General features: G+C 37.5%; 1 protein-coding gene across 1 annotated transcript; it reads right to left on the reverse strand.

Moving 5' to 3' along the window:
• Positions 1–1607: 1607 nt before the first annotated feature.
• On the reverse strand, positions 1608–25977 carry LOC149414968 (hatching enzyme 1.2-like). The gene is made up of 7 exons (XM_089642953.1): positions 25884–25977; positions 21001–21192; positions 19404–19409; positions 19196–19302; positions 18220–18415; positions 4694–4830; positions 1608–1691 (listed from the first exon to the last, which is right to left on the reverse strand). Exons 1-7 carry the CDS (start codon positions 25975–25977, stop codon positions 1608–1610), a joined length of 816 nt encoding a protein of 271 aa, XP_089499079.1.
• Positions 25978–26202: the final 225 nt, after the last annotated feature.

Raw genomic sequence — 26202 nt, forward strand, 5'->3', positions numbered from 1 at the left:
GGTAGACGAAATGCAAAACGGTCGAGTTAAAGCAGGACTTAAAGCATAATACATTTTCATCACTAACTAACCATTACGCCGTTTTTCAACAGGGGTAGGCAAAGAGGACAGACCGACAAACAACTCGGTCTTGACACACACTCCTTGCCTCATTCACATTCATACATCGTCTCATAAATTCTTTTATTCTGAATCTTGACATGGACCGACTCCAGTGTCTGATTCACTAGATTGTGCTGTGCCTTCCTCGGGCGTCCACGACTTCTTTTTCCATTCAAACTTCTTCTAACATTCAAATTTGCGTCATACATTTTCATCATCCCCAAACCATCAGATCGTGTCTTTCTTAATCTTAATCATTACTCTTACATCAGCCTTGCATTCTTTGGGGGTCTCCACTCTTCTCACACAATCCTACATAGTTTTACCACACATACGCCTCTGGGATCTTATTTCTACAGCATTCAGTCTATTTTAATCCTTTCTCAGCCAGTACCAAGCCTCACTGCCATACATCAGTGTAGGGACCAGCACTCCATTATGAACTGCTAGCTTTGCTTCTATGGACAGTTTTTCCTAGCGCCAACTGCGTTCAGTCCTCCATTAATGTAGTTCCCTGCATTTACCCTTCTTTCAATATCTCTGTCAGCCTTCCCATCTCTCGTAAACATACTTCCCTAAATACACAAACTCATCCACCTGCTCCAAGTATTCCTCATTCACAACTATATTGTACACTGCTTTAGTAGTCTCTCAAAAAATATAAGGCAATTACACTTAGAATAAATAATTTCTTTTTTAAATCCCGTCGTCAGGGAATTTTTAATTGAGTTAGTTTGGGTGGATAATTATGTCCTTTGACTCCAACAATATCCTCATTGGGATCTCCCGTGATAAGGATTACATTTTCGTATTATTAAAATTTTGTAATATGGATACTATTAAGTTATTATAAATATATAACATGGTTTTTATTTGTTCAGTGTTTGGTTTTGGTTTCAGTGCGTAAATTATTTATTCCCGATCTCACTACTGATTTTCTTGAGTATTTTGTTGAATAATTGTAATGGTTTTCTTAAAAATCACCTTCAAGGTTACGATTAGGTTGGATTGTTGTTGACCTTGATCTATTGGCATTTCAATGGAAGATACTTCGAGGAACTAGTGTGATTGATCCCTTGCGCACTGGTGCATAGTCGGCAAGCACACCAACCGCGCTCCCAGCACGGTGTCACTTGAAAACTGATCGTTTCTACGACTCTTCCTTGAGTTTACTTCAACAGCGTGGCTGTGGATTGTGGAACAATTTTCTCGGCCTCTGTGTTTCCTCCCTCCTACAACAACAGAGTCCCTCTACATGGCATCCCCAAAATTATGTCGAGTTGATGTTAAGAAAAACAAAATAGTTAAGGTTTTATTGTAGTTCATGGTTAGGTTAGGTAAGTTTTGAATAATACAACTTTTTGTGTTCGTTCGTTTTATTGTCAGAATGACGATGTTCAGATGGTTTGTTTAGAGAATAATGACTAAAGAGGAATATAATATTTACAATTTAGTATCAGGTGCGTTGAAAAATGATAGTCTTGGTTGAAAAGGATTCATTGAAATTAATAGCACCTGTATAGAGACCTCAACTTGGAGATGTCGCCAGCGCTCATGCCGAAATTCTGTCCAATGGTTTCTGTAGTATGCTGGAAAAAATTAAAACAGATTAACAATCTTAATAATAAACGCGTTTTAAATTTCATACAATGATAAACAACCGTTGATGTACAAACATACATACAGGGTTTTCCAATAAGAGGTGTTATTTTGATATTCAATCGTAAAAGATCAATGGTTTATTTTATTTTATTTATTTTTTTTATTAAGGAGAAAAAACAGATACAGATATCAATTGACAAAAATATAATAATTGATATAAATATAATAATTGACGAAACATCAACTAAAGAATTCACCTGCATCCAAACTATTTCTCACGAATTAACTTAAACAGCAGTTAAAAACACTTACAAATATTTTCACTTATAAATAGGGGAAAAATATATACATAAGAATATTAATTTACAAATAGAGATATGAAAGAAATGCGCAATATCCTTTAAAGAATTTACAAAGGGTAAAACAAAAAAAAAACATATATATATAAATAGATAAACAATGTTAAACAGAAATTAAAAAAAATATATAAATATATTTAAACGAAGTATGTCTAAGTTGTTTACTTTGATCTTTGTAGGAAAACAGTCTTCATTTTTCTACTAAAAGTAGTGCGTGTATCAAAAAATAAGTCAGAGTCCTTGAGGTTTTGATTCTGATTAAGTGATTCGCACATTCTTCTGATTGGATCCCTGACACCAGCATTTGTACGCGTCCTGCTAATGTGGAATAAGTCGTTAAGCCTTGTTACTCTGGGTGGTACTTTGAAGTTTATCAATTTCAGTAAGTCGGGACAGTCAATAACGTTGTTACAGATTTTATACAGAGTCATGAGATCAAGGTATGTTCGCCGGTTAGATAGAGTGGAGACGTTATAACTCGAGAGCATATTTATGTACCCGCGTTTGGGTGCGCTCATTCTGTAATTGAGGAATCGGAGAAATTTCTTTTGAATACTTTCAATATTTTCTTTATAGATATCGTTTAGTTGATTGTGTAACACGTAGCGCCGTCTTGTTGAAAGTAAACGCTGTTCAGATTGATACCATTCAATTTCGGCTATAAAAATCATTAATCATCTCTCGATAGCGCAATCCATTCACCGTAACTGTTGCTCCAGCCTCATTTTCGAAAAAGTAAGGTCCAATGACTACGCCGGACCATAAACCGCACCAAACAGTCTCACGTTGAGGATAGAGAGGCTTTTCAACAATAACTCTTGGGTTTTCAGAGCCCCAGATGCGATAATTTGGGTTGTTGACGAAGCCACCGAGGTGGAAATGGGCCTCATCACTTAAGATGATTTGCATTTGATTCACTCAAGTGAATTTTAATAGTTTTTACTTGTCAAATGTTAAAAAATGACAGCTTCAAAAGTGACATCTACCGAAAAAAACGGGCTATTCAAAATAACACCTCTTATTGGAAAACCCTGTACATACATCCACAAATATAAAAATGTAGGTTTCGTTGTTTGTACCATATATACTCTAAAACTACTGGACGGATTTTGCTGAAAATTTCAAAGTTTTATCTTATCAGTGCCATGAGAGTTTAGAGTGTAGATTTAATGACAGAAGAAGTCGGGGACGCCCGAGGAATACTTTAGCATTATCTCTATACTGGAATGAGACACAGAGTCGATTTAAAGTCGAATAATTGGTGGAATAATTCGAGGCCGCCCGAGTAAGGTATGGCACGATCAAGTGAAACAAATGCTTATTATAATACAATAATAGTATTTCGGAATTTGACTAATAAATGCATTCACAAGTCCCGGAGCAACGCTGGGTACACGTCAGCTAGAACACAATAAACGTTACAGAGAGAAGCTCTCAGTAAAATCATCGTTATTAATGCCAAAAAATATGCTTTGGATAAATTGAAGTTTTCCTATCGTTTTGCTTTGATAGAATAAAAATAAAATTGTCAATTACTTTATTAAAAATATAAGCGCAAACTACTACAAACTAAATTTTTTCACTAGAAAAATAAGAACGCATATCAGAAAAAATTTAAAAAAAATAAAATTTAATCCCTATACATATTAATGACAGTTTCCTTTGATTCATTTTTATGAAATTATTCACAAAATAAATAAAAACAAAAACTAACTTTACATTTTGTTTCTATAGTCTGTGTGCCAAGCGATTTTTATGCTTATCACCTACATTTTTGGTGATATAAGACACACTAAGAATAACCCTTCTTTGTCTTGTGTATTCCTCGTATAGAGTTAAATATAGAGTATCGTTTTCAAGATACACATTGCTGACACAGTGGAAGAGACATGTTCATCTGTGTTTTAGCGTTTACAACTCTCAAAGTCATTAGTTATACTCGAAATGTTTTTGGGATCAATTTTTAGAAATGGGTTTTTTGAACATGAAATGAGCGGGGAGGGGAAGGAGATGGAAGAGAGGAAGGTGGGGAAGTAATCGGCTATTCAGATATGGTTACCAAACACGGCCAAAGCCATTTCAAGCCACGTTTCAATTCTGAATGGTGGTATCTTCCAAATGCAAACAAAATTGGATTTTTATAAACACGTGTTCCGACATCGTGACAATTTATTGGTATTTTACTAATAGTTTATCAGGAAACCTATTAATTCATTTGCTAAGTGCTTAATTTGTTTTTAACCGGATAAGGAATAATTTGAAGAGATTCTTAATAAATTTGTAGGTTTTTTCCATGCATATAAAACAAACGGTGACCGGATAAATCATCACAATGATAATTCATCACATTTTTAAAAAGTTACATAAAGTCATGGAAAGTGATGAAACAAACTTTATTAACTGGGTGAAGTAGGTTAGGTTGGGTTATTAATTTTGTTTTTCATCGTTTATAATGACTTTATATCACGTTTTAAAAGTGTGTCGAATTATCACTGTGTTGAGTTATCATGGAAACAAAAAAAACCCACGTTTGCGTTGTGCGGTTTGTGCGCTGTGGTCATGCTTTCATGTTTATCTTTGTTTCATTTATCTTTGCATGTAAAACATCTGTTAGTTACAAGTTAAGTTACCCTGAGAGGAACGATGGTCTTGCTGCCGTCGATGCTGGCTGCATATTCAGAGTAATGCATCAGACTTCCGTAGTCGTACGGAACGTTGAGGTTGGTCACCTGGGTTATGGTGTACTTGTGGAAGTTGTGTTTTTTTCCTGAATAACATAAAAAAACACATCATTATCTATTTCTTTATGTTCCCCATTAACCTCAAGAGCTACTCGTTCCAAAATCATGTTTAAATGTAACGATAACAGGACTGAGCATTTCAAACATTCCCTTGTACCTAGATTACATGAAGTTAGTACGAGAGCTATTCGTTCCAAAATCATGTTTAAATGTAACGATAACAGGACTGAGCATTTCAAACATTCCCTTGTACCTAGATTACATGGAGTTAGTACGAGAGCTACTCGTTCCAAAATCATGTTTAAATGTAACGATACAAGGACTGAGCATTATAAACATTCCATTGTACCTAGATTACATGAAGTTAGTACGAGAGCTGTGATGTTTTGAATATCCACATAAATAAACGATAAATAATAAACGAACGTGCTCTAAAATTTTTTTGTCTAGACTAGCAACATGGGATAGATTATAGGGCTTAAGTAAACACATTCCCACAGAAAGGGTTAAAATACGGGCAGTCAGTTCTTGAACGTGGATACGTTGACAGCTCCGAGAAATGAATACAAATCAGAAGTGTTGTGTGAGATTACAGTTAATTAGTGAATTCAGATGGTGTTAGAAAGCTTTGTTGGGTTTTGAATTAAAGTGAAATATTATTGAACCGGTGTTTGTGTGAAGTGAAAGTGGTTGGACTCAATGAGAATACAATTAATAATAATGACAATAATAATAATTGGATAATTTGTAGAGCGCCGTTTTGTGAAAAATCACCCCAGGGGCGCTAAGGGTTGGGCGATCGCGATTATAATATAAAATGTGTTAAATTAAACGTGATTTCGTAAATGTGTAGTTCAAACTAAATTATTTGTCTTAAAAACATGAAAATAATAATAATAATGATTTCGTTTTAAAACAGAGTGACCGTATATAAAGGCAGCAAGTTTTAATCGGTCTAGGGAGGAATTGATTTGGCGAGATCTATCCACGGAGACCGAAAACCAGAGGATCAAACAAATTATAAACTTGGGTTTGAATCCCAACAGAGATTAGGGAGGTACAATTGTATTTACAGAATTATTTAATTACCCTTTTATATGCGTAGGGAGGGGACCAAAATTGAACAGATTGCAAGGATTTCGCTAAAATGAGGAAAGAGGCCGATAGGGAGGAGATCGAAAATTAAACTGATTTAGCTATATAGTGTAACCAGGTAAGCTTCACGCTGAGAATGAGAGATGACTAACTGGGTGAGTTTTTTTATATTATTTATTAAATTTCAGAGGACCCTTTTAAAAGACGGATACAACCGAGGTACAGGAACTAAGTTTACGACACCTGCCGCCCAAATAATGTTATCATTAAAAGGGATGTGCTAGGCGAACTGTCAATCAGCTGTGAGCGAGAGACGAGTCAACGACCTTTTCATATGTAGGCCGATAACTTTTGTTTTAGGGGAACGCCTTGGACTGAGGGTCATATCGAAAATTTACCTACCTGCCGACCTGTTATTCTTTTAAAACATTACGAATCAAATCATGACGTTGTCCCTGCGGTAGGTATTGGATCGCCGACGAAACATAAAATACCTTTTACTAATTAGGCCAACCAATACAAATTCGCAGTATAAAAATACCTATCTACAGGGTACCTACCACAACACTGGCATACAATTGAAACAGCGAACACTATGAGGGATAGAGGCGTTTAGGCTACAGCAGTGTACAGTCAGTCGAAGGAGAAGTTTTGCTAGCGTTTGACCGCCCAAATAGAAAGCGATCGGATGCAACCAGACAAAACAGAATGAATACTTTTCTTCTGTTATTTGACTTTCTAATTTAATACTTTTCATATATTGTTTGACTTTCTAAGTTACGAATTGGGATGCACAAAAACAAATCTAGTGTCAAAAGAGGGAGATGGTAATCTCCGAAATAAAACTACCAACCGATCAACTTTTCTCAACAGGTACCTTTCGAGAGGTAGGCAGCCTCTTTAAATTAAATGCAAAAATCAAACCAATTATCCGTTTATACCTACTTGAGAGGATAGGTATTCAGTAGAAGTTACCCATACCTAATACACGAGGATGCTAGTAACCTCATAAAATAATTACTAGAACCGAATATTAAAATACAGACAGTCCTCATCCTAAATTTGGCATTTCGAGTAGACCTTACATATATCTCACATGATAATTGGCTGAATGAGTAGGCACACAACCTATCGCTAAAAAGCAGGCTAAATGTCGACAAGATCGTCGTGTGTTATCTATGTTATTGACCTAGAAAGGGATGTAAATCCCCGACGACGAGGGAGTTACAACGTTTTCTAGAGGTGGCACGTAACTTAGGACCTTACGTGTCACATTTTTGCGACTAGATTCGTGAAAAGGGATGTCATGGTTTTCCCCTTCTACACTCAGTAAAGTAGATTTTCCTGGAGGTGTATGAGATTGGGGCAATTCTGAAATTGGTGATGAGACCTGGTTTTCTTTATTCTGGCGTGACGGTTGCCGATTTGGAACAAGGGGAGACCCGGCCGGTTGTGATATCCAGACACGCAGATATCGATCGCCTTGCTCAAATTATCATCCATCGGTTTTGTTTGGTAAAGAGGAGGAGCCAATCTTAACTTGCAAAAAAAATTCATTTCCTTTCCTCTCCTTCCCCTCCCAAAATATATACATGGATGGCGCCGACACCTAACACCATAAATTTATCGTATGTTTATCACATATATAAAATCTAACACTTTATTATATTCACATTACCTTACGATAGATAGAATCGCGTAGCTAGTTGGGGGAGCAGGCGACTTAGAAGATAAGGTTTATAAAATGGCTTTAAAACACAGCGGTAATGGATTCAACTCACTCTATCTCAAAAAGAACCAAGGGATACCACACATACATAGATAACTAGGTTTCTAAACCGAGAAACAAAAAACCAACACAACGTTCGGTGAAGCCTTTTTATACTGAACCGTCACGTGAAATGAGTACGTTCAAGGTCGTACGTCACGTAGACAAACTAGGATGTACACACTTGAAGGGGTGTGTAATAAAGAGAGAGGCAAGGGCTTGAAAGACGGCAGGGAGGACCTTCCTACCCCGGATATATACATAACCAAAGCCTTATGGAAAAGTTACCTACGGGACTTACGGGAAAATTTATCGTAGAAAGAAGAGAAGAAAAAGTTTGAAGTAGAAAGGGTAGATCATTACAGAGCTATTCGTTCCAAAATCATGTTTAAATGTAACGATAACAGGACTGAGCATTTCAAACATTCCCTTGTACCTAGATTACATGGAGTTAGTACGAGAGCTACTCGTTCCAAAATCATGTTTAAATGTAACATACAAGGACGGAGCATTATAAATATTCCATTGTACCTAGATTACATGAAGTTAGTACGAGAGCTATTCGTTCCAAAATCATGTTTAAATGTAACGATAACAGGACTGAGCATTATAAACATTCCATTGTACCTAGATTACATGATGTTAGTACGAGAGCTATTCGTTCCAAAATCATGTTTAAATGTAACGATAACAGGACTGAGCATTTCAAACATTCCCTTGTACCTAAATTACATGGAGTTAGTACGAGAGCTACTCGTTCCAAAATCATGTTTAAATGTAACATACAAGGACTGAGCATTATAAACATTCCATTGTACCTAGATTACATGAAGTTAGTACGAGAGCTATTCGTTCCAAAATCATGTTTAAATGTAACGATAACAGGACTGAGCATTTCAAACATTCCCTTGTACCTAGATTACATGAAGTTAGTACGAGAGCTACTCGTTCCAGAATCATGTTTAAATGTAACGATAACAGGACTGAGCATTTCAAACATTCCCTTGTACCTAGATTACATGAAGTTAGTACGAGAGCCATTCGTTCTAAAATCATGTTTAAATGTAACGATTCCAGGACTGAGCATTTTAAACATTTCCTTGTACCTTGATTACATGAAGTTAGTAATATATACTCAGATTAAGCGGATCTATTTAACTGCTCGGAATATAGGCCCAAGAATGCTATATTACAATATTTTCATCTTAGTCCACTTATAAGTTTTTCATGTACTTGTATATCTTACTTTTTATAATCGTTTCACTGTTCTTAATATTATACTTTCAATAATTAAATTATAAAGTTTTCACCAATATAATATGGATAAGATTACAAATTTGAGGTAATGTAAGTAAAAAAATGTAATTTAAGTATTCCTATTAGTCTGTAAGTGACTTTGAAAATGTCGATGGTTAATGCTGAATAGAGTCACTCTGATGATTGGCGAGTTCTGACAGGCAAAAGTTCTTTCCTTTGGAGAATAAAAAAAATCATAGGATCTGCCACGAGTATACTTGTTATGGGATCTCTTTCAAAATAGGTGGATCAAGGTTCCAGAGATTAAGTTAAAAAAACTGTTTATTGGCTCCCAGCTTCTTTATCAAAATTGTAAATTCGTAACTCGACTTTTGCGAACTTTTAAGACTAGTCAACTAAGAGTACCAACTCGATCTACTAGGAATAAGGACGTATTTCAATGTCACCGTTCATAAACAAACTATAAAGCAAACTCGACAATTACTCTCTTACATAGTTTAGCAAACGAATCTGAATGTATTATTATCTTAATGACTGTACAGTTGAGGATTGTTTTAAACGGAAGTGGCGCCATCTGTTATTTTCAAAAAGTTGAAGTTTTCAAACAGCGCGGCGTTGGGTTTTTATCTGCTACTTTACAAATGATTTCGATAGTGTTAACATGACAAATTCGATTTTTAAAACATGACTAAATAACTGGTCAGTGGCTGAGTTGGCATAGCGTTTGGGTCCCACCCAGGCGTAGTGTGTTCAATTCCTCGGCTGGCTAAGTCGTCCATCACAACGCAAGCAACATTTTCCGCTTACGGTGGTGATAGTAGGAGATTTTCAAATATTGTCAGGTCATTCGTAACCCGGAAACGTTTATATTTTTTTAAAAATTTATATCGTAATTTTTTTTTTCTTGTCAAAATATTATTTCTGATAATTTCAGATAAATGTTTTTAATAACACGTAATTTTTTATCAAGCATTGTAAATGCCATTATAATTTTCCTATAACCGTTTAAAACAATTTATATTATTCTTGATTTTTCGCTAAATAGATATTCACGTGGAAGACGTTTCTTTTTCGAAATTTTATGTAACATTCTCTATTATTGAATTGAGTTATTAAAAACTTAACAATTTTTGAAAAAACTCCTACCACAGTCATAATAAGCGTCAGATATTGGATAGTAAATGAATTGAACCAACAACGCCCGACTTGGAACCAGACGCATTTGTTAATTCAGCTACTAGCTTATCTTACTCATTGAGAACGTTACTGATCAAAACATACCTACCCCAGATTAAAAAAAAATAAAAACAAATATTTGTTTTATATTTACACTGTGTCATCTTGTCAAACGTAATAAATTGCAATTACTACTGTGGAATATGATTTGCTAAATATTGAACGAAATAATAATTTTCTACACCCTTCTTCAGTCCGAATATTTAATGTCGCATGTGCAGTATGTACACTTGCGAGCTGAACCACGAACCATGGGAAACGAACGAACCAACCGCAAACCGCCATTAGTGCACGAAGAAAACTTGCCGTTATAATATATTGCTAATTTATTAAAAATCTGGTAACATTGTTCGTATTCCTGTTAATAACGGGACTGTAGGTTTTTAACGAATTAATCGACAGATTTCATAACAAACTATCAGTAAAACACAAATGTGTTATGAGGATGAGAACACGTATTCATAAAAAATCTAACATTATCGCATTTCGTCATTATATTTATCAGGATAAACGCAACTGCACGAACACGTGTTCCAATATATTCTGAATGACTAATAGTTTATTACAAAATTGCCTACCATCACGTTTTTAACCGGTTTTTAATAAATCAGTACTACTATTTTTCACCGTGTTGGTGTTGGTTCGTTCATTTCCCATGATTCCTGGTTCGGCTCGCGGTTCGACACGTAAGGGTATACGTAGCATAACATCTGATCCGATCAAACGGTACCTAGGTATGTATTAATATATATTTAAGTGCTCGCTTTCGATTCAAGCTATTCGGATTCAAGCTATTCTCAGTTCAAGATCGCCGACTGCCGGGCCTTCTAAGGTCAAGAAAAAGCTAAAAACAAAGTCCCAGAGAGAACAACAAATAATAGACTCAGACAGTGAGGCAGTCTCTGATCAACCTCCTACTCGTCGTACCCCATTCTCGGCGGACACGTGTGAAATGCCCTCCATTGCGCCATCTACGACTCCAAATGCGGAGAACAAGAAACGGGTCCGTTACAGTGATTCTCCGGGCAACCAAGAATGGAAGGCAATTCCAGCCTTGGCCAAGTGCCAAAAAATAAGAAACATCTTAATGGATGGCACGAACAAACTGAACAAGACTGTTAAAAGTTCACTTAACTCCACCCTTGATGACCTGATGTCGGACATCACAAGGCTTATGCTGGAATTAAATACACTTTCTACTAGGAGCACTACTATAGACGAAATGCTGAGTGCACAGTCAGCGCTTTCGTCCAAGCTGGATCAGGCGATAAAAACTCGCCCTGTCATGCCTAGTACCCCTCTTGCCAAGGAAACTATGTCATACGCAAATGCTGCGGCAAATTTGCCAGCTTCAAAAAAGATTTTAATAAATGGCTTTGAGCGACCGATCCCCCAGAAGCCACTTACAGTTCTATTCTACCCAGATGCTCCAGAGGGTAAAACCTCGGAGGAAACTCTTAAAACGCTGGAAAAAATCCTTAATCCCAAGAAGGATGACTTTCAAATTGTCCGATCTAGGAAGATCAAAGGCGCCGGTATGGCTTTTCAAGCCAAAGATAAAAAGGGCCTGGAGAACATTAAGAAAGCCGAAGCAAAACTCGCGGTAAGTGGTCTGAAGATGATCAACCCTCTGGGCCGACTTCCGAAAATTGTAATTTATAATGTGCCTAAAGGAGAACAATCCGCAGATCAGGAGCTCTTTTCCGAGATTTTTGCGAACAATTTATCCGGCCAGACTTCACTGTCTTTGGAGGATCACCTTCGGACCATGCGACGAGTTTCGCTTTTCGGTAAACGAGATACTCCCACCATGAATATGGTGGTGACTTGTCATCCAGCCGCTCGCAAGGTCTTATTAGATAGCGAAATGTGCTTCCTTGGGTGGAATGCCTGTCGCACTCGCGATTATACAGGAGCCACAAAATGCTTCAAGTGTCAACAGTACGGCCATATCAGTAAGTCCTGCTCTCAGGATAAAGAAACCTTTCGCCACTGCGCCGCTGTGGGACACAGTCATGAGGATTGCCCCAAGAAGGCACTTCCCGCTGTCTGTGCTACCTGTACTCGTTTCAGGAAGGTAGCTGACCACCCTACTGGGGATAGGAACTGTCCGGCACAGCTGGCTGCAATCAACGCACAAGTCAGAATGACTGACTATGGCTCCTGCTAATCTCCTCTCCCTAGGTCAGATTAACTTACAGCGTTCCCGGATGGCCACACTGGAGGTGCTGCGGGTCATGTCTGACCTAAACATCGACATCATGCTTATACAGGAACAGTACACTTGGGAAGGTAAGACTCCTATTGACTTTCCGGGAGCGGTACTCGAGGTCGGCTCTTTACCGGGGGCGGGTGTTCTGGTCAACACTTCGTTGATTAGCCCCCTCCTTCTGGCCGGGCTATCCAATGAGTACCAAACCTGTGTATGTATTAAATTTGCTGATACTGAGATCTATTTGATCTCAGTTTATTTTAAATGGGGGGAACCCGGTAGGACCACATATCCTGAGTCTGACACGCGCCCTAAACGCGCTTAAAGGTCGTAACATAGTTATCGGAGGTGACTTTCATGCTCGCTCTCCACTATGGTTTGACAATAATAAAATTCATTCAGTACGATCACGGACTGATGCCGTCGAAGACCTGATTGCTGCGCAAGGCCTTTGTATCGTCAACGAACGGAGTTCGTTTTTCACTTTTTCAAACCATATGAGAGAGAGCAACATTGATTTAACTCTTTGCTCTGAATCAGTTGCGGCCAGGATATCAAAATGGATGGTCCACGAATGCGCAATAAATTCGGATCACAGACTTATCACATTTACGATTGGTGTCAAGAAAACCGAAGCTCCAAGATCCTCCTGGAATTTCAACACCACTAGGGCGAACTGGGATAACTTTGGGGAAGCTCTAGGAGATACATTAAGGGATTTTCACCACGTAGCAGCTACCGATCCGGAAAATTTGGGGAATTTTTTCAACTCGGCTGTAGTATCAGCGGCCAACTCATCTCTGGGCAGAACAAACCCAAAGACAATTATCCGGACGACGTGGTGGTCACCTGAGCTGACTTCGCTTAAAGGGGTTTATAAGAGAGCTTATAGGGCACTGGGTTTGTCCAGGAGGGGTGGCTGCACGGAAGAGGAGACAGCCCCTCTCTGGGCCGAACTCAGAAAGTCCAGGGCGACCTTTAAACACGCTGTACTTTCTGCGAAACGAGCTGCCTGGCATAATTGGGTTAATAATGTGGGCAACGCCAACCCGTGGGAAATCCAAAGCGCAATTGAAAAATCCGGAAAAGGATCGGATCGGTATTTGTCTAGTCTCATTGGGATCACAGAAGATAGGAACGCTGAGACGATAGACGTGGCCTCTACTCTCAACACACTTTTGGGCAAGTTAGTTCCTGTAGAATCAGTAATTGGGGAAAGTGACCACCATAAACAGGTAAGACACCTGGCACGGCTTCCACCTAGAGACCTCGCCCAAGAGGATAGAGTCATTCCAGTCACTAGAGCAGAAATTGATTCAATAATTAAGGGTTTGGGTCCTAGGAAGGCACCAGGGCATGACAGACTCAATGGTGTGATAGCGAAGCAAGTCTGGATCCACGCTAGGGAGAAACTCTTCTAAGTGATGGAAACGTGTTTGAGAAGAGGAGTTTTCCCTTCTGAATGGAAGAGAGGCGTGCTCAGGGTCATACCTAAGGGGAACGGCAAGCCACTAGCTGATGTCAAGGCCTATCGGCCCATTACCTTACTTCCAGTGCTTGGCAAGATCCTGGAAAAACTTATCCGGCATAGACTACGACAATCACTCTCCCCGTCTAGCGATCTTCAATTTGGCTTCGTCCCCGGTAGATCCACCGTGCACGCCATGTCGTTTGCGCTTAATTGGGTGAAGTTTTGTACTAAGAGGTATGTAGTTACAATCTTCCTCGATATCACTGGTGCCTTCGACTACGCGTGGTGGGACATGATACGCATCAAGGTTAAAAATAGGAACTGCCCAAAACTTTTATTTAAATCAGTGGACAATTACTTATCGGGCCGCACCATCATTATATCTCATGGCGACACCGTTATTGAACGCGAAGCCGATATGGGGTGCCCTCAAGGCTCCAACCTAGGTCCTGAATTTTGGAATATAACCTTCGATGACTCCTCTAGGTTACCCTTGCCTGAAGGATGTATCATGATCGACTATGCGGACGATAAAATGTTTCTTGTCTCTGGGGACAGTAGAAGAGAAGTTGAACGTAAGGCTGGTGAAGGTTTGGACACCCTCCTTAAATGAGGGGAGAGGAATATAATGACCTTCGCTCCCCAAAAGACAATGGGTCTCCTGATGAAGGGTTCTTTCAGTAAGGAAAGAAACCCTACCATCCATATGGGAGACACTAATATCAAATTTGTGGATAACGTCAAATACTTAGGTGTCACTCTAGATCGATCGTCCTCCTTTCTGGCTCATGTCAAAGATGTATCCAGCAGGGCTCAGGCGCTTTTCCTGAAGCTAAGAAGAATCTCCACGGCTGAGTGGGGACTTCGCAGACCGGCTCTGCACGCTCTCTACAGGGGGGTATATGTTGCGCAAGTCTCATATGCTGCCTCTGTTTGGGAGCACCGCCTGGATAACTGCTTAATACTTCTAGCTCTCAATAGGGGTCAACGCACTCCCCTGCTGGCACTATCTGGGGCATATCGAACCGTCGCCTCGGACGCTTTGCCAATTTTGGCTGGTGTACTACCAATTGATCTAGAGATTAGGGAAGTGTTAGCGAAGCAGCGATTAATCCGAGGATCCCGGCAAACCACCTTGGTGTCGTTCTGACACCGGGTGGACCAGGAACTCTCCCAGGACTGCTCCGAACGATGAGGGACCTGTCGCTCAAAGAGTGGCAGGTCCGTTGGGATAGGTCGAGCAAGGGAAGATGGACCTTCTCCTTCTTCCCTTCAGTTAAACTCAGAATGGAAGGGGCCTTCCTCAAACTGGACCATCACGTTACGCAGCTCCTTTCAGGACATGGGGAATTCAGGGGAAGGCTTCACAGCCTTGCCCTGTCCACTCACCCCAATTGCGCTTGTGGCAATAATTACCAGTCAGCCGAGCACATTCTGTGGCACTGTGAGATTTTGAAGGATGCCAGAGACGAAATGATAGAAGGTCTGAATATCCCCATTAGACCGGTGTGGAACACCGATCTTGTTTCTAACAGTGTGAATTTCGAATGTTTGAGGAAGTTTACTAGGATCTGGGTTGAGAGATGGCCTGTGCTTAGAGTCGTTGACTAGTGTAATAATTGGGAACCCCCGGTGTACTGCTCCTGCTCCATTGACTTATTCTTTTACAACTCTTTCATTATTGTATATGCTATTCTGTTTTTCTTATTTTATTATTCTTATCTTATTTCTTTTTCTTACTGTACCAGCTGTTGCAGATGATTTCCATTCGTTTATATTTTGTTTTTTTTTTAATTAACTTGTCTTGTACTTTTTAATTCTTATTTTTCTATTTTCTTTTCATATATTTCTTTTTCCCTGTCTAAGGTCAACACACTGTTTTTCTTTTTACAGACACTGTAAGCACTCTTATATATTTGTGTTTACTAATTATCTCTCTTACTTTACTTTGTTATCTTATTCAATACTTACTGTCCTCTCTACAGACCATGCAGATCTTATTTTTACACCTTTACTTTTGTTTTTACTTATTTACCGTTGCCCTTATGTGGCACTTTTTGGATTGATTATTTTTTATCATTTTTCCTCTTATTTTCTCTTCTTTTTACATGTATTTTTTCCGGTTTTATTTTTTTTTTAGTAACAGCAACGAGTTTACAGGCGAGAACTGAACTCCGTTGTCTGTTTTGTTTTGTTTATTTTCCCCATTAGGGGTTGGATAACGGGCCTCGTCCCCGCATGCACGACTGGAGCTTCTTATTATTCTTTCTTACCGGGGTACTCCGCCAATCACCTGCGCCACCCCTGATGAGCGTTGGTGGTCAGAGGGGTGACTGTGTGGGCTGGGGTAACCTCCACCCTGCCTCCGACCTCCTGACGCTTCTTTCCCCTAGGTTCTTTAGGGTTTTATCCCTCTTTTTCCAATACTTATCTTCAGGGCACCACCGGGTGGTCGGCTAAGGGGTGTGGAAGTCCTGACCTGCACCAGTCGCCCCAACCACCACCAATTTCTCAACAGGACTGCCAGTCGTGGTTCGGCGAAACTCCCCCGTCACTCTATTGTTTACTTTACTTTTATGTGTTTACAGGTACTGGAGTGTGGGTCCCCTCCACCAACTATCTGCCTGACACTTGAACTTGATTGTTTTGTTGTTTATTTTTCTGTGTTGTCCTTAGTTTAGTACTTGTAAGCGCTTGCATACCGCTTCATAACACCGTATGCGGGGACATTGAAGGCCTAGCTTCATTTATATAAATTGTAGAGCCGTTTATTCAAAAAAATTAGATTCATGCGAGAGCTCCGAAGGGGTGACCATAAGTCACCTATACCGGGGTGGGACAGGGTGGGTGTACCTTCAATGCTCGCTTTCGATTCAGAGCGAATTCGGAACCAATTTAGCTACTGCGTCTTCCTGCCATAAAATTATTGAACTGAAATAATTTCCTCTGGTGACAAAATATATCAAAAAAGGATATTATTGAATATACGAGTATATGACATACTTTGCAACATGTAATAATAACTAATATTTCAAACTGACACGTGTAGTGTTTTTACTGTGTTACTTATTTTTCATGTTTTTCATATTTCTTTTACTATCACAGCTGCAAGGCAATTATTCAAACCGGTAACTGGATAAATCACAACACTTTTGAAAGGTGTTTTATGATACAATTTGAGAGGTGGGAATGGATTTATAATGGAATGAATATCTTGGAGTCCTAATGGACAGTAAGCTTCTTTTTCAATCTCATATCGAGCATATTACGTCGAAGGCTTTGAAAATGCTGGGATTTATACTTAGAGTATGTTCAGTTTTCAAAAATCCACAAACATTTAAGATTCTCTACATATCTTACGTTAGAAGCCACCTAGCGTATGCATCAACAGTGTGGAACCCTCATAGTTCTACATATAAATCAAACATAGAAAGAGTTCAGAAAAAGTTTTTGAAACTTGTCTCTTATCGCATGCGAAATGATGAAAGCAATGTGTCCATGAACCTTAAAACTCTTGATCAACGCTGAGATATCAGAGACCTAGTAATGCTATATAAGATAATCCACTATTTTATTGATAGCCCATACCTTTTACAAAATATTCATTTCAGATGTCCATTAAGCGTAACTCGATCTCCGGACACATTTTATATTCCTAAGAGCAATACTAATTATCTTGAAAATGTATTTATAAGAAGAAGCTGTAGCACCTTTAATAGATTATGCACAAATATCGATGTGTTCAATACGAGCCTCGCAGGATTCATAGCATTCCTAAGAGAGTAGCGTTCGATCGTTGCGGGAAGCTTACATAGTATTGTTTGTGTGTATATTGTTTTTGTATGGGTTGAATCTGTAGTCTTTTTATTTTTACTTTTTTTGGAGATTTTCCTTTTCTACTAGTTAGTATTTATATTGTATTGTATTATTTATATACATATGTTTTTCTACCTATATAAAAATGAATCTTCTGTGTAAATGAACTTTACTGGTTTATGCAACTTGGTAAAAATGATTTGTATTAAAATATATTTGTATAACTGTTTGTTTCCCAAATAAAATAAAATAAATTAATTGGGTGACCAACACCTCTGCCATAACTCACCCCAAGTTTAAAATTACGTTTTGTAAAGCAGGGGTGCCCGGGTACATGGGAGAAGGTTTGTCCTCGTCGGAGTCTCTCGATCCATCGCCTTAAGACGCCATGGGAGGGATATGTCAAACGTCCGTCACTCCTGGACATACTGTCCCCAGATTGCTACCGTACATCCTCTCCTTACCTCCACAAAGAATCTTCACATGTGAAATAGACCCTAAGTCTACCTGTGTAGAGTTAATGTAAAATAATAATAATATGACAAAGAATTAGAACTGACCGGGCTGGATCTTGTTCCATACAATCCAGACGTAATCGTCTCTGTTGTGTGTGCTCTGCATGTGGTAGAAGCCTAGGGCGTGCAGGAATTCGTGGATGATGATTCCGTGGTGGAAGCACCCAGTGTTGGTCTCAAGGTTGAGGATCTGAGCTCCTCCGGTCATGCCGACGTTGGAGTAGCAGCCAGAGTTGCTGTTCTGGAATGTGGACACAAACAAACGATTAATTATGACAAAGTGGAAGGCAGAAGAAGCAAAGATCATAAAAGAAGCTCGGGATCCATGGGTAACTAGGTACAGATACATTCATAACACGGTCAAACACTGTTTTATAATTTACGCCTCGTGGAAATCACTTATATAGCAACCAATTCTGCTTTTATCATTTCTCTGCCAGCTCCATGCTTCATTGCCAGACATCAGGGTTGGTATCTGTTGGGAAGTGAGTTAGCTAAGAGATTCACAGATGCACTCATAGAGGGCAGTGCAAAGAACTTGTTTGTAAGTCCGCAAGATGGCAGCTTGTAGTCAGTAGTCTCTAGGGCCAGTTAGGCTGCTTTTCCAGACAAACTTGGTTTTGGCAGATCTCACTAAGCCAGCTCCTAGTTAGGTCGACTATCGAGTCACTATTGCAATAAGCGAAGTATTGAATAAATCCCTGATTTAACACAAAGAATTTAATCTTTGAAATCTCCTTCCACAACGAGTTGGAGAATTGTTTGTGGGAACACAACAGTATTATAATTCCATTGCGCATTGCTAACCTCGCTACACTGGACATTAATTTGACAGAGACTACACAATAAGATCAGGTAAATCTCATTATCAAACTGCAGAACCTGTATCTGGGATGTCCTGTAGAGATATATGCATTATTTCACCATATGGAGCAGACTAAGACTATCCAAGAACACGAAAAACGTGAATAATATGAATACTGTTGCTGCGTTAATGGAAAAGTACAAAAAAACAACTCACGACAACATTAACGTAATTCCTTTGTGTGGTCCTCTTCTGGAATCTGATGCAAGACTCTCTGGAGATTGCAGCGAGTGCGACTTCCACTGCGGTCACTTGGGCAGCGGCTAAGAAACAAATAAACAAAATTTTAAAATTATTTCCACAAATGGAAATACGCGGAGTGCAACAACTCTACAAATTCATACATTAGACAGACGCCAAATACTAAACACTAAATTAGACTGTTCGGAACTCGTGCAACTTATAAACTTACACAAACCCACAAGATCAACACGACACAATACATTGTTCCATCGCATTGTACATAAGGGGACAGTTTCCAAAGACTTTTACAAAGACTAAGTTTCCTCTGGAAACAGATGGAGTGTATAAACTCAGCTGTTCCGGATGTGACAAGGTCTATGTAGGCCAGACAGAGCGGACTATCTCCAAAAGAATTTCGGAACACTTCAGAGCTTGTAAACTCGGCCACCCTGACAAATCGGCAATTGCCGAGCATTTGATTGACACCGGGCATTACTTTGGATTTGTTCCTGAAATCCTGGGGAGACCGAAAACTTATAGAGCACGGCTGATTACGGAGGCCATTGAAATTCATAAAAATCCCGTAAACATTAATAGAGACGATGGAGCTAAGCTTAATAGTTCTTGGTATCCGGTAATTGACGGCTACACCAGAGCTAAACGAAGAAAACCACTTTAAATAAAAAAAAATGATACGTTAATGTTAGCTCAGAGGGTTGGAGCTGGCAACACGGTATCACAACCTCATACTTAAGTTCACATTTTAACACAACCTCAAATAAGACATCTGCCCTGATGATGGACACTGCAATGCTGTCCGAAACGTTGGCTAAAGAAGGAGTTAGCGCAACACGGCATAATACCCCAAAAACAAATAACAAAAATACTTTTGGCCGTGAAAATCTTAAATCATATTTATAAGGGGACAGTTTTCAATAATATGGGGACCAGGGGATGCAACGTACACTTCAATGGTAGAGAAAGTACAAAAGAAGTTTTACGTTATCTTTATCTCAGAGACTTCGGGTACTATCCCTATTTATACCCATCAGCCTTCCTTTCCGGAATGCTAGGTATCGATAGTCTTGTCAACAGGCGGAAAGCTGCGTTGCTGATGATGGCCTATAACTTGTTGTACGGTCACATCAAAAATCCAGAAATTGTGAATAAAATTTTATTTTACGTCCCTGATAATTTCGCAAGAGCGCGTAGACACAAACCATTCATTCTTCCGAGATGTAGGATTAACTTACCATTAGCAATCCCTCTCGGAAGAATGATAGTCCTTCTAAACTCACTAGCCTCTGACATCGACATTTTCCACCTGAGCATTAATAAATTTAAATCGCTAATTGGGCAATTATGATTGTGTATTTGTATAATGTATCTTTGTTATTGGAATTTTTTATTCTGTAAATATGCATTTAAAAAATAAATAAATAAATAAATAAGCCCAAATACATTTCTGATTCTCCGAAACAGAGGTTTCTCACTGTGAGAAATCAATACTTAGGTGATATTGATATGTTTAAAGGTTTACTTGGTGAATTTCGCATTGAATTATTCCAACTTTTGGTTGTCCATGGTACACCTATCAGATCACGGTCTTTTTAAAAAATGTTATTCTAGAATTTTTATTTCATGTATGTTTTGTTTGTTTACTGTAATTTTATTGTTCTCATGTCAAAATTACACATCAATTATTATTGAATCAATGAAGAAGAAGAATAACCAGAACCAGAAGAACAAGATGAGAAGACAGCGTTTAGGTAACATACTTAATCCGGTGGTGGTGTAGTAGAGAATCTTGTTGGTCCACAGCCTACTGATGTTCCGGATGGCGTTCTTCTTGCCGGCATAGTCATCAAGGAAGCTGTCAATCTGCTCGGGAGTCAGGACGATGTCTCCCTCAAACTTCCCGCTCCTCTCCCACTCGTTCTGGAGCTTGGCCAGCTCGGGGGTCAGAGGTTCTGGAACACATGCATTATTATAATCAGTCAGTTAAACCAAATACTAATATATTCATCAAACTTTAACGATAAAGTTCTGTGAAAGATTTATTCATTTTCTGATATTATTTCTATTCTCTGAAGGAAGTGGCCCATATACGAAATAATTTATTTGTTTATTAATTTTCGGGAAATCGACAGCTTACATTTATTACAGTTTGTACATAAGTATTACACAGCCAAAATAAACCAATTATGGATTTCCTTCTTGTGACTTTACCTCTACTGAGACAGCATAATAAGGAAAAAGTAATTTGAATTCGTAAGAAAGGAATATGAAATCAAAAATTTACACAAACCAAAAGATTATATAAAACGAAAAATTTAGAAAACAAAAAGGTTGTGGATATAAATCAAATCTATAAACAATAGAGACATAATATTATTCACAAACCATCAGAGAAATATTCATTTCTGGACCTCTTGTATTTGGTAAGTTCGCAACTGAAAATATCCACCTTGGATAATACGCTATTGTAATTTTTAATAAATAACAAAACATGAGTAGTACTTTTACAGAACTTCAAAATTATCGACGAAATTTGATGATTTGTTTAAATTATGAGAAACAACTGGTCTATGCTACACTAGCGCCTCCTAGCGGGACGAGTTTTGCGGGTTGATTTTCTTTCATATATTGTAATGGATTTAGTGTGAAAAAATAAACTTTTAAAAAATAAATCTACATACAATTTAATTGCCTTTTTTCTCATATGTGAAACAATATTAATGCGGGCTATTTGGCCATTGTCGGAAGGAATGCAACACGCTACACTAGCGCCTCTAGCGGCCAGAGTTGTCATCCAACAAAGTAAACACTGCCAATATATTTATGGAGTTGAACGTATTATTAATATTCTGGGGTATTTGTTTGAACCAACATTTTATCTTTTATACAAAACGTTATTATTATTATTTTAAAATGAATACTGCACGAGAAGCACTGTAATTTAATATGTTATAGGAATGGAAAAAATCACAGTGTATCTTTAAATGCAACTGCATGCATTTTTCGAGACATTTTTGCTCTATTTCAAACAAGTCGTGTTTTATTTAATATTTTAACCATTTTCTCTTAACTTTTATCGTTTTTTTCATGTTACCGCGCTCCCTCTAACATTCGTATTTACATATCTCCCTTTTAAACCAATTTGAACGCTTACTACGGGGCCTTAATCTTCCTCATTACGTTTGTTCTTTACGGATCTAAACTCTTATCTAACAATCATACATGGTTTTACCACACATACGCCTCTGGGGTCATTCAGTAATTTTTTAAATTAATTTTTTTTATAAAAGTTTGTACGTGATGTAGGTATAAAGTTTTTTCACATTCCTCTTCACTAGGGTATGTAGTTTTTTAAACCTTTGTATTTAGTTTCAAATCTTTTTTAATCCTTTCTCTGCTGCTATGAAAGGTGAATTTAAATATTAATTTTATTTAAATAGGCAAATTTCAAAATTATAATGAAAATTTGAGTCGAGTTCAGACTTAGAAGAGATGAAATGTTGAATTGAGGGGAGGCAATTTTAGATAAGGCTTGAGAGAAGAGAATATGTGATCTAAAGTTCCCACTTCTAGACCACAGAATGTACAATCTGGGGAGTCAAGGACGTGCATTTTAAAAAGGTGGGAAGGAACGGAACAATGTCAGATCCTCATTCGAATAAGTGAAGAAATTTATTTTTTGGAAAAATGGGGGAAATACAGTTCTTTGTAGAATTGTAATATATATTTGTACAGCGCCCTTGAGGTGATTTTGCACAAAAACGGCGCTATACAAATCATCCGAATATTATTTGTAAGAAAGGTTTTAGGTGGTACGCCTGCTTTTTGAATGTGTAAGAGCGAGATGACAGATCGATGTATAAAAGATGATGGATGCATCTGCTCGCTCTCTTTTCCCAACCTACAGCTCAGAAGATAGAAGTAGTCAATCCGTACTAAATTGTTAATAAACATTATATCCGAACACGCGTTCTATTATTGAGATCCTACAGTACCACCAAGTCTGTAAATAACAGTGGCGCAGCCGGTAGGATCTTATTATTCCATGCCTCACTTATTCTTAAAGCATTACTGTGAAGCAAACTGTGTATTTGAATGTACTTATTTTTATACATAAAATTAACTTAGGGATGATGTCTAAGGAACTGAAAAGAAAAATAAATTACAATAACGAGATACACGGACACGGGACGAGAAATTCTAAGCAAATTAGATTGCCAACAAGAAAAAAAACAAGCACCCAAAAATCTCTGATGTACCAGGCCGTTCAACTCTATAACAAAATCCCGAAGGAAATTGCTGTTATAGAAAATATTAATAAGTTCAAAAATGAATTAAGAAAATATGTCTATCTCAATTATTAATGTTTCTTTTTTTGTGACTTTATTGAAATATTTAAAGAAAGATTATGTTTGCCAAACAATGTACATGTTTATATGTTTATAAAACTATTAGCACACACGAAGATGTGAGCTAACTTAAGATTAAGATTAATAAATAAATAAATTGATTTTTATTACATTATAGACTGATAGCTTCGCTTCTATGGACAGTTTTAAAATGTAAAATTTTATAGTTAAATAAAAAATTAAATTAAAATTAAATATTAGTTAAGTTATATGGGCGAAGCTTAATGCCAAATCACTATTTTGATTAATCTTTATAACGATTTGGTGTACATTATGAATACCAAAAAATATGCTTTAGATAAATTGAAGGTTTTACTATCGTTTCGCTTGAGTAGAATACAAATACAATAATAAATTAGTCAATACAAATATAAATGCAAACTACTAAAAAAAATATTTTTTCAATAGAAATGTATGAACGCATAAAGGAAACAACTTAAAAATTATAGCTAAGATTATCTGTGACAGTTTCACTTGATTAACTTTTATGCTTTCTTATAAAATTATTTACAAAATAAATAAAAACCAGTTTTGTGCTTGAAATCGAACGTTTCTAGACTCCGTTTGTCAAGCGATTTTAATGCCTACGATATTAGGTATACCCACAGACATAGGAATTAATAGACGAGAAGATAATGGCGAGGGGTAAAATCAACTGTTGAAGAACGAAGGGAGTGAAGCTGACTGTGATTCGTCAATAAATCAATCTGACAGTAAATAGGCATCTCGCATTATAATATCACCATTTACTTCTTAAAAGTAAAATCTGCTTTTGAATGAATAGACATTTTTACATGGGAGCGCAAATTACTCGCCACGTTATGAACAAATTTGCGAAGTCCAAATTCGGCAAAAAAATTCGGTTCTATTTTCAGAGTCGAATATTTCGTTTAAGTATTTAGTTAAGACACTTTTATAAATGTTCATAATTTACTTCCTAGCAACCAACCAGCTTTGTGTTTCGCGTCCAGACGTTTCTCGATGTGATAGTAACAACTGATTCATATTATACGATGTGAATATGCTTAAAATAAAGTAAAATAATGCTTATATATGGAATGTAATACGACAGTTGGGTTTATTCTCTTTTTCACATCTATTTTTACAAGTTTTCATAGCATTAGGTCAACATTTTGCCGTGTTATTTCGTAAAATGAACCGATGATGCCTCGACCATAGTTCGCACAAGAATGATGACGTCACGTTTTCAAATTTCACTTGAGGCCATACGCGAGCCCAGCCGGCTCCAATGGAACCGGTATGGGGAGTGGGGATAATACGCTTTTAATCACTTAGGGCAGGTCTACTAATATTCATATGTCTATGGGTATACCAATAATACACACATTTTGGTCTTGTAGCTTATCTTAAAACAAATTTAATGCACACCCGGAAATGATCTGTGGATCTCAAGCCTTGGATCTCGACCCCGAAGATTGTAACAGTTTGATTACGAAGGTCGACAAAACATGCTCATCAATAATGTTTGTCATAAAAGATTAAAAAAATATTGGAAAAACCAAGAAAAAATTGATTGTTTTAAATGTTTAATCAATATTATCGAAACGTCAAAATTAAAATGGTTAATTTAATCTAAAGATTAATATAAAGGAATAGATTTTTTATCTTTTTTTTTTACTTTTACTCTACACAGGAGACCCCGAGAAATATATTTTCCCTCTGGGGCTGTGTCATCTTTGGAGATGCTTTGGGTCGGCAAATCGTTCCACAACCGAGCTGTTGAACTCTGTGAATTTTTTATTGATTATTTTTATATTTAACAATGAAAAAGGGAGGTTGCCATAATTTTTATAATACATCTGTCTAGTAAATTTTATTTTTTTATCAGTAATTTTAGTTTTGTGTTTAGACAAAAAAAAACGTAAAATGAGCCATTTAAAAAAAATTTAAGTTTGATTTTAAAATTTTAATGCTTAAAAAATTATATGTTTATTCCTAATAATAAAATTTTAGAGCGTATTTTATCACTTTTACAAAATAGCTTTTATTTTTTTGATGCGTTCAGAAATATTCCATTTATTTGGATTTTATTGAGAACCGGAAACACACACAAATTCCTGAGGCTTGTATGGTTAGCAAATTTATGGAACAGCGTTTTCATAATCTCTATTTCAAATAAAGACAAGTCAATTAACCATTCTTTCAATGGCGTTCTAATATTTACCGGAGTAATAATTACTTATATTAAAAAAAAAGCAGACATACCCTGGTACTTTCCATCCACAGACCCTTGCAGACGACTGTGACTCCTGAGCAGACGAAAGCGACTCCGAAGAGCAAAAATACAAGGGTTTGAAGACCAACCATTATGAAAACTGTAAAATTAAAAATATGATATTATCCAACAGTTGTCAATGATGAATACTTGGAGCAAATCGATGAGTTTGTGTATTTGGGAAGCATGTTTAAGGCGATGCACTACGTAGTAATGCAAAATCATGTGTTTTTGGTTCGAAAATTTGGTCGCCTATAAATGTTTCAGATGCTTTAATTAAATACTGCGAGTAGAATACATCATTGCCTTTGAAATAA

The sequence above is a fragment of the Hesperophylax consimilis genome, chromosome 19 (assembly GCF_061612785.1).
Source record: "Hesperophylax consimilis isolate HC1 chromosome 19, BYU_Hcon_1.0, whole genome shotgun sequence".
Taxonomy (NCBI): domain Eukaryota; kingdom Metazoa; phylum Arthropoda; class Insecta; order Trichoptera; family Limnephilidae; genus Hesperophylax; species Hesperophylax consimilis.

Excerpts from the sequence above, each read along its gene's own strand:
- LOC149414968 (XM_089642953.1), bottom strand. The coding sequence starts at position 25,977 with ATGGTTGGTCTTCAAACCCTTGTATTTTTGCTCTTCGGAGTCGCTTTC. Across the intron at positions 21,193-25,883 it reads CAAGGGTCTGTGGATGGAAA|AACCTCTGACCCCCGAGCTG; the intron begins GTACCAGGGTAT and ends CATGTGTTCCAG. Across the intron at positions 18,416-19,195 it reads GGAATTACGTTAATGTTGTC|AACAGCAACTCTGGCTGCTA; the intron begins GTGAGTTGTTTT and ends TCCACATTCCAG.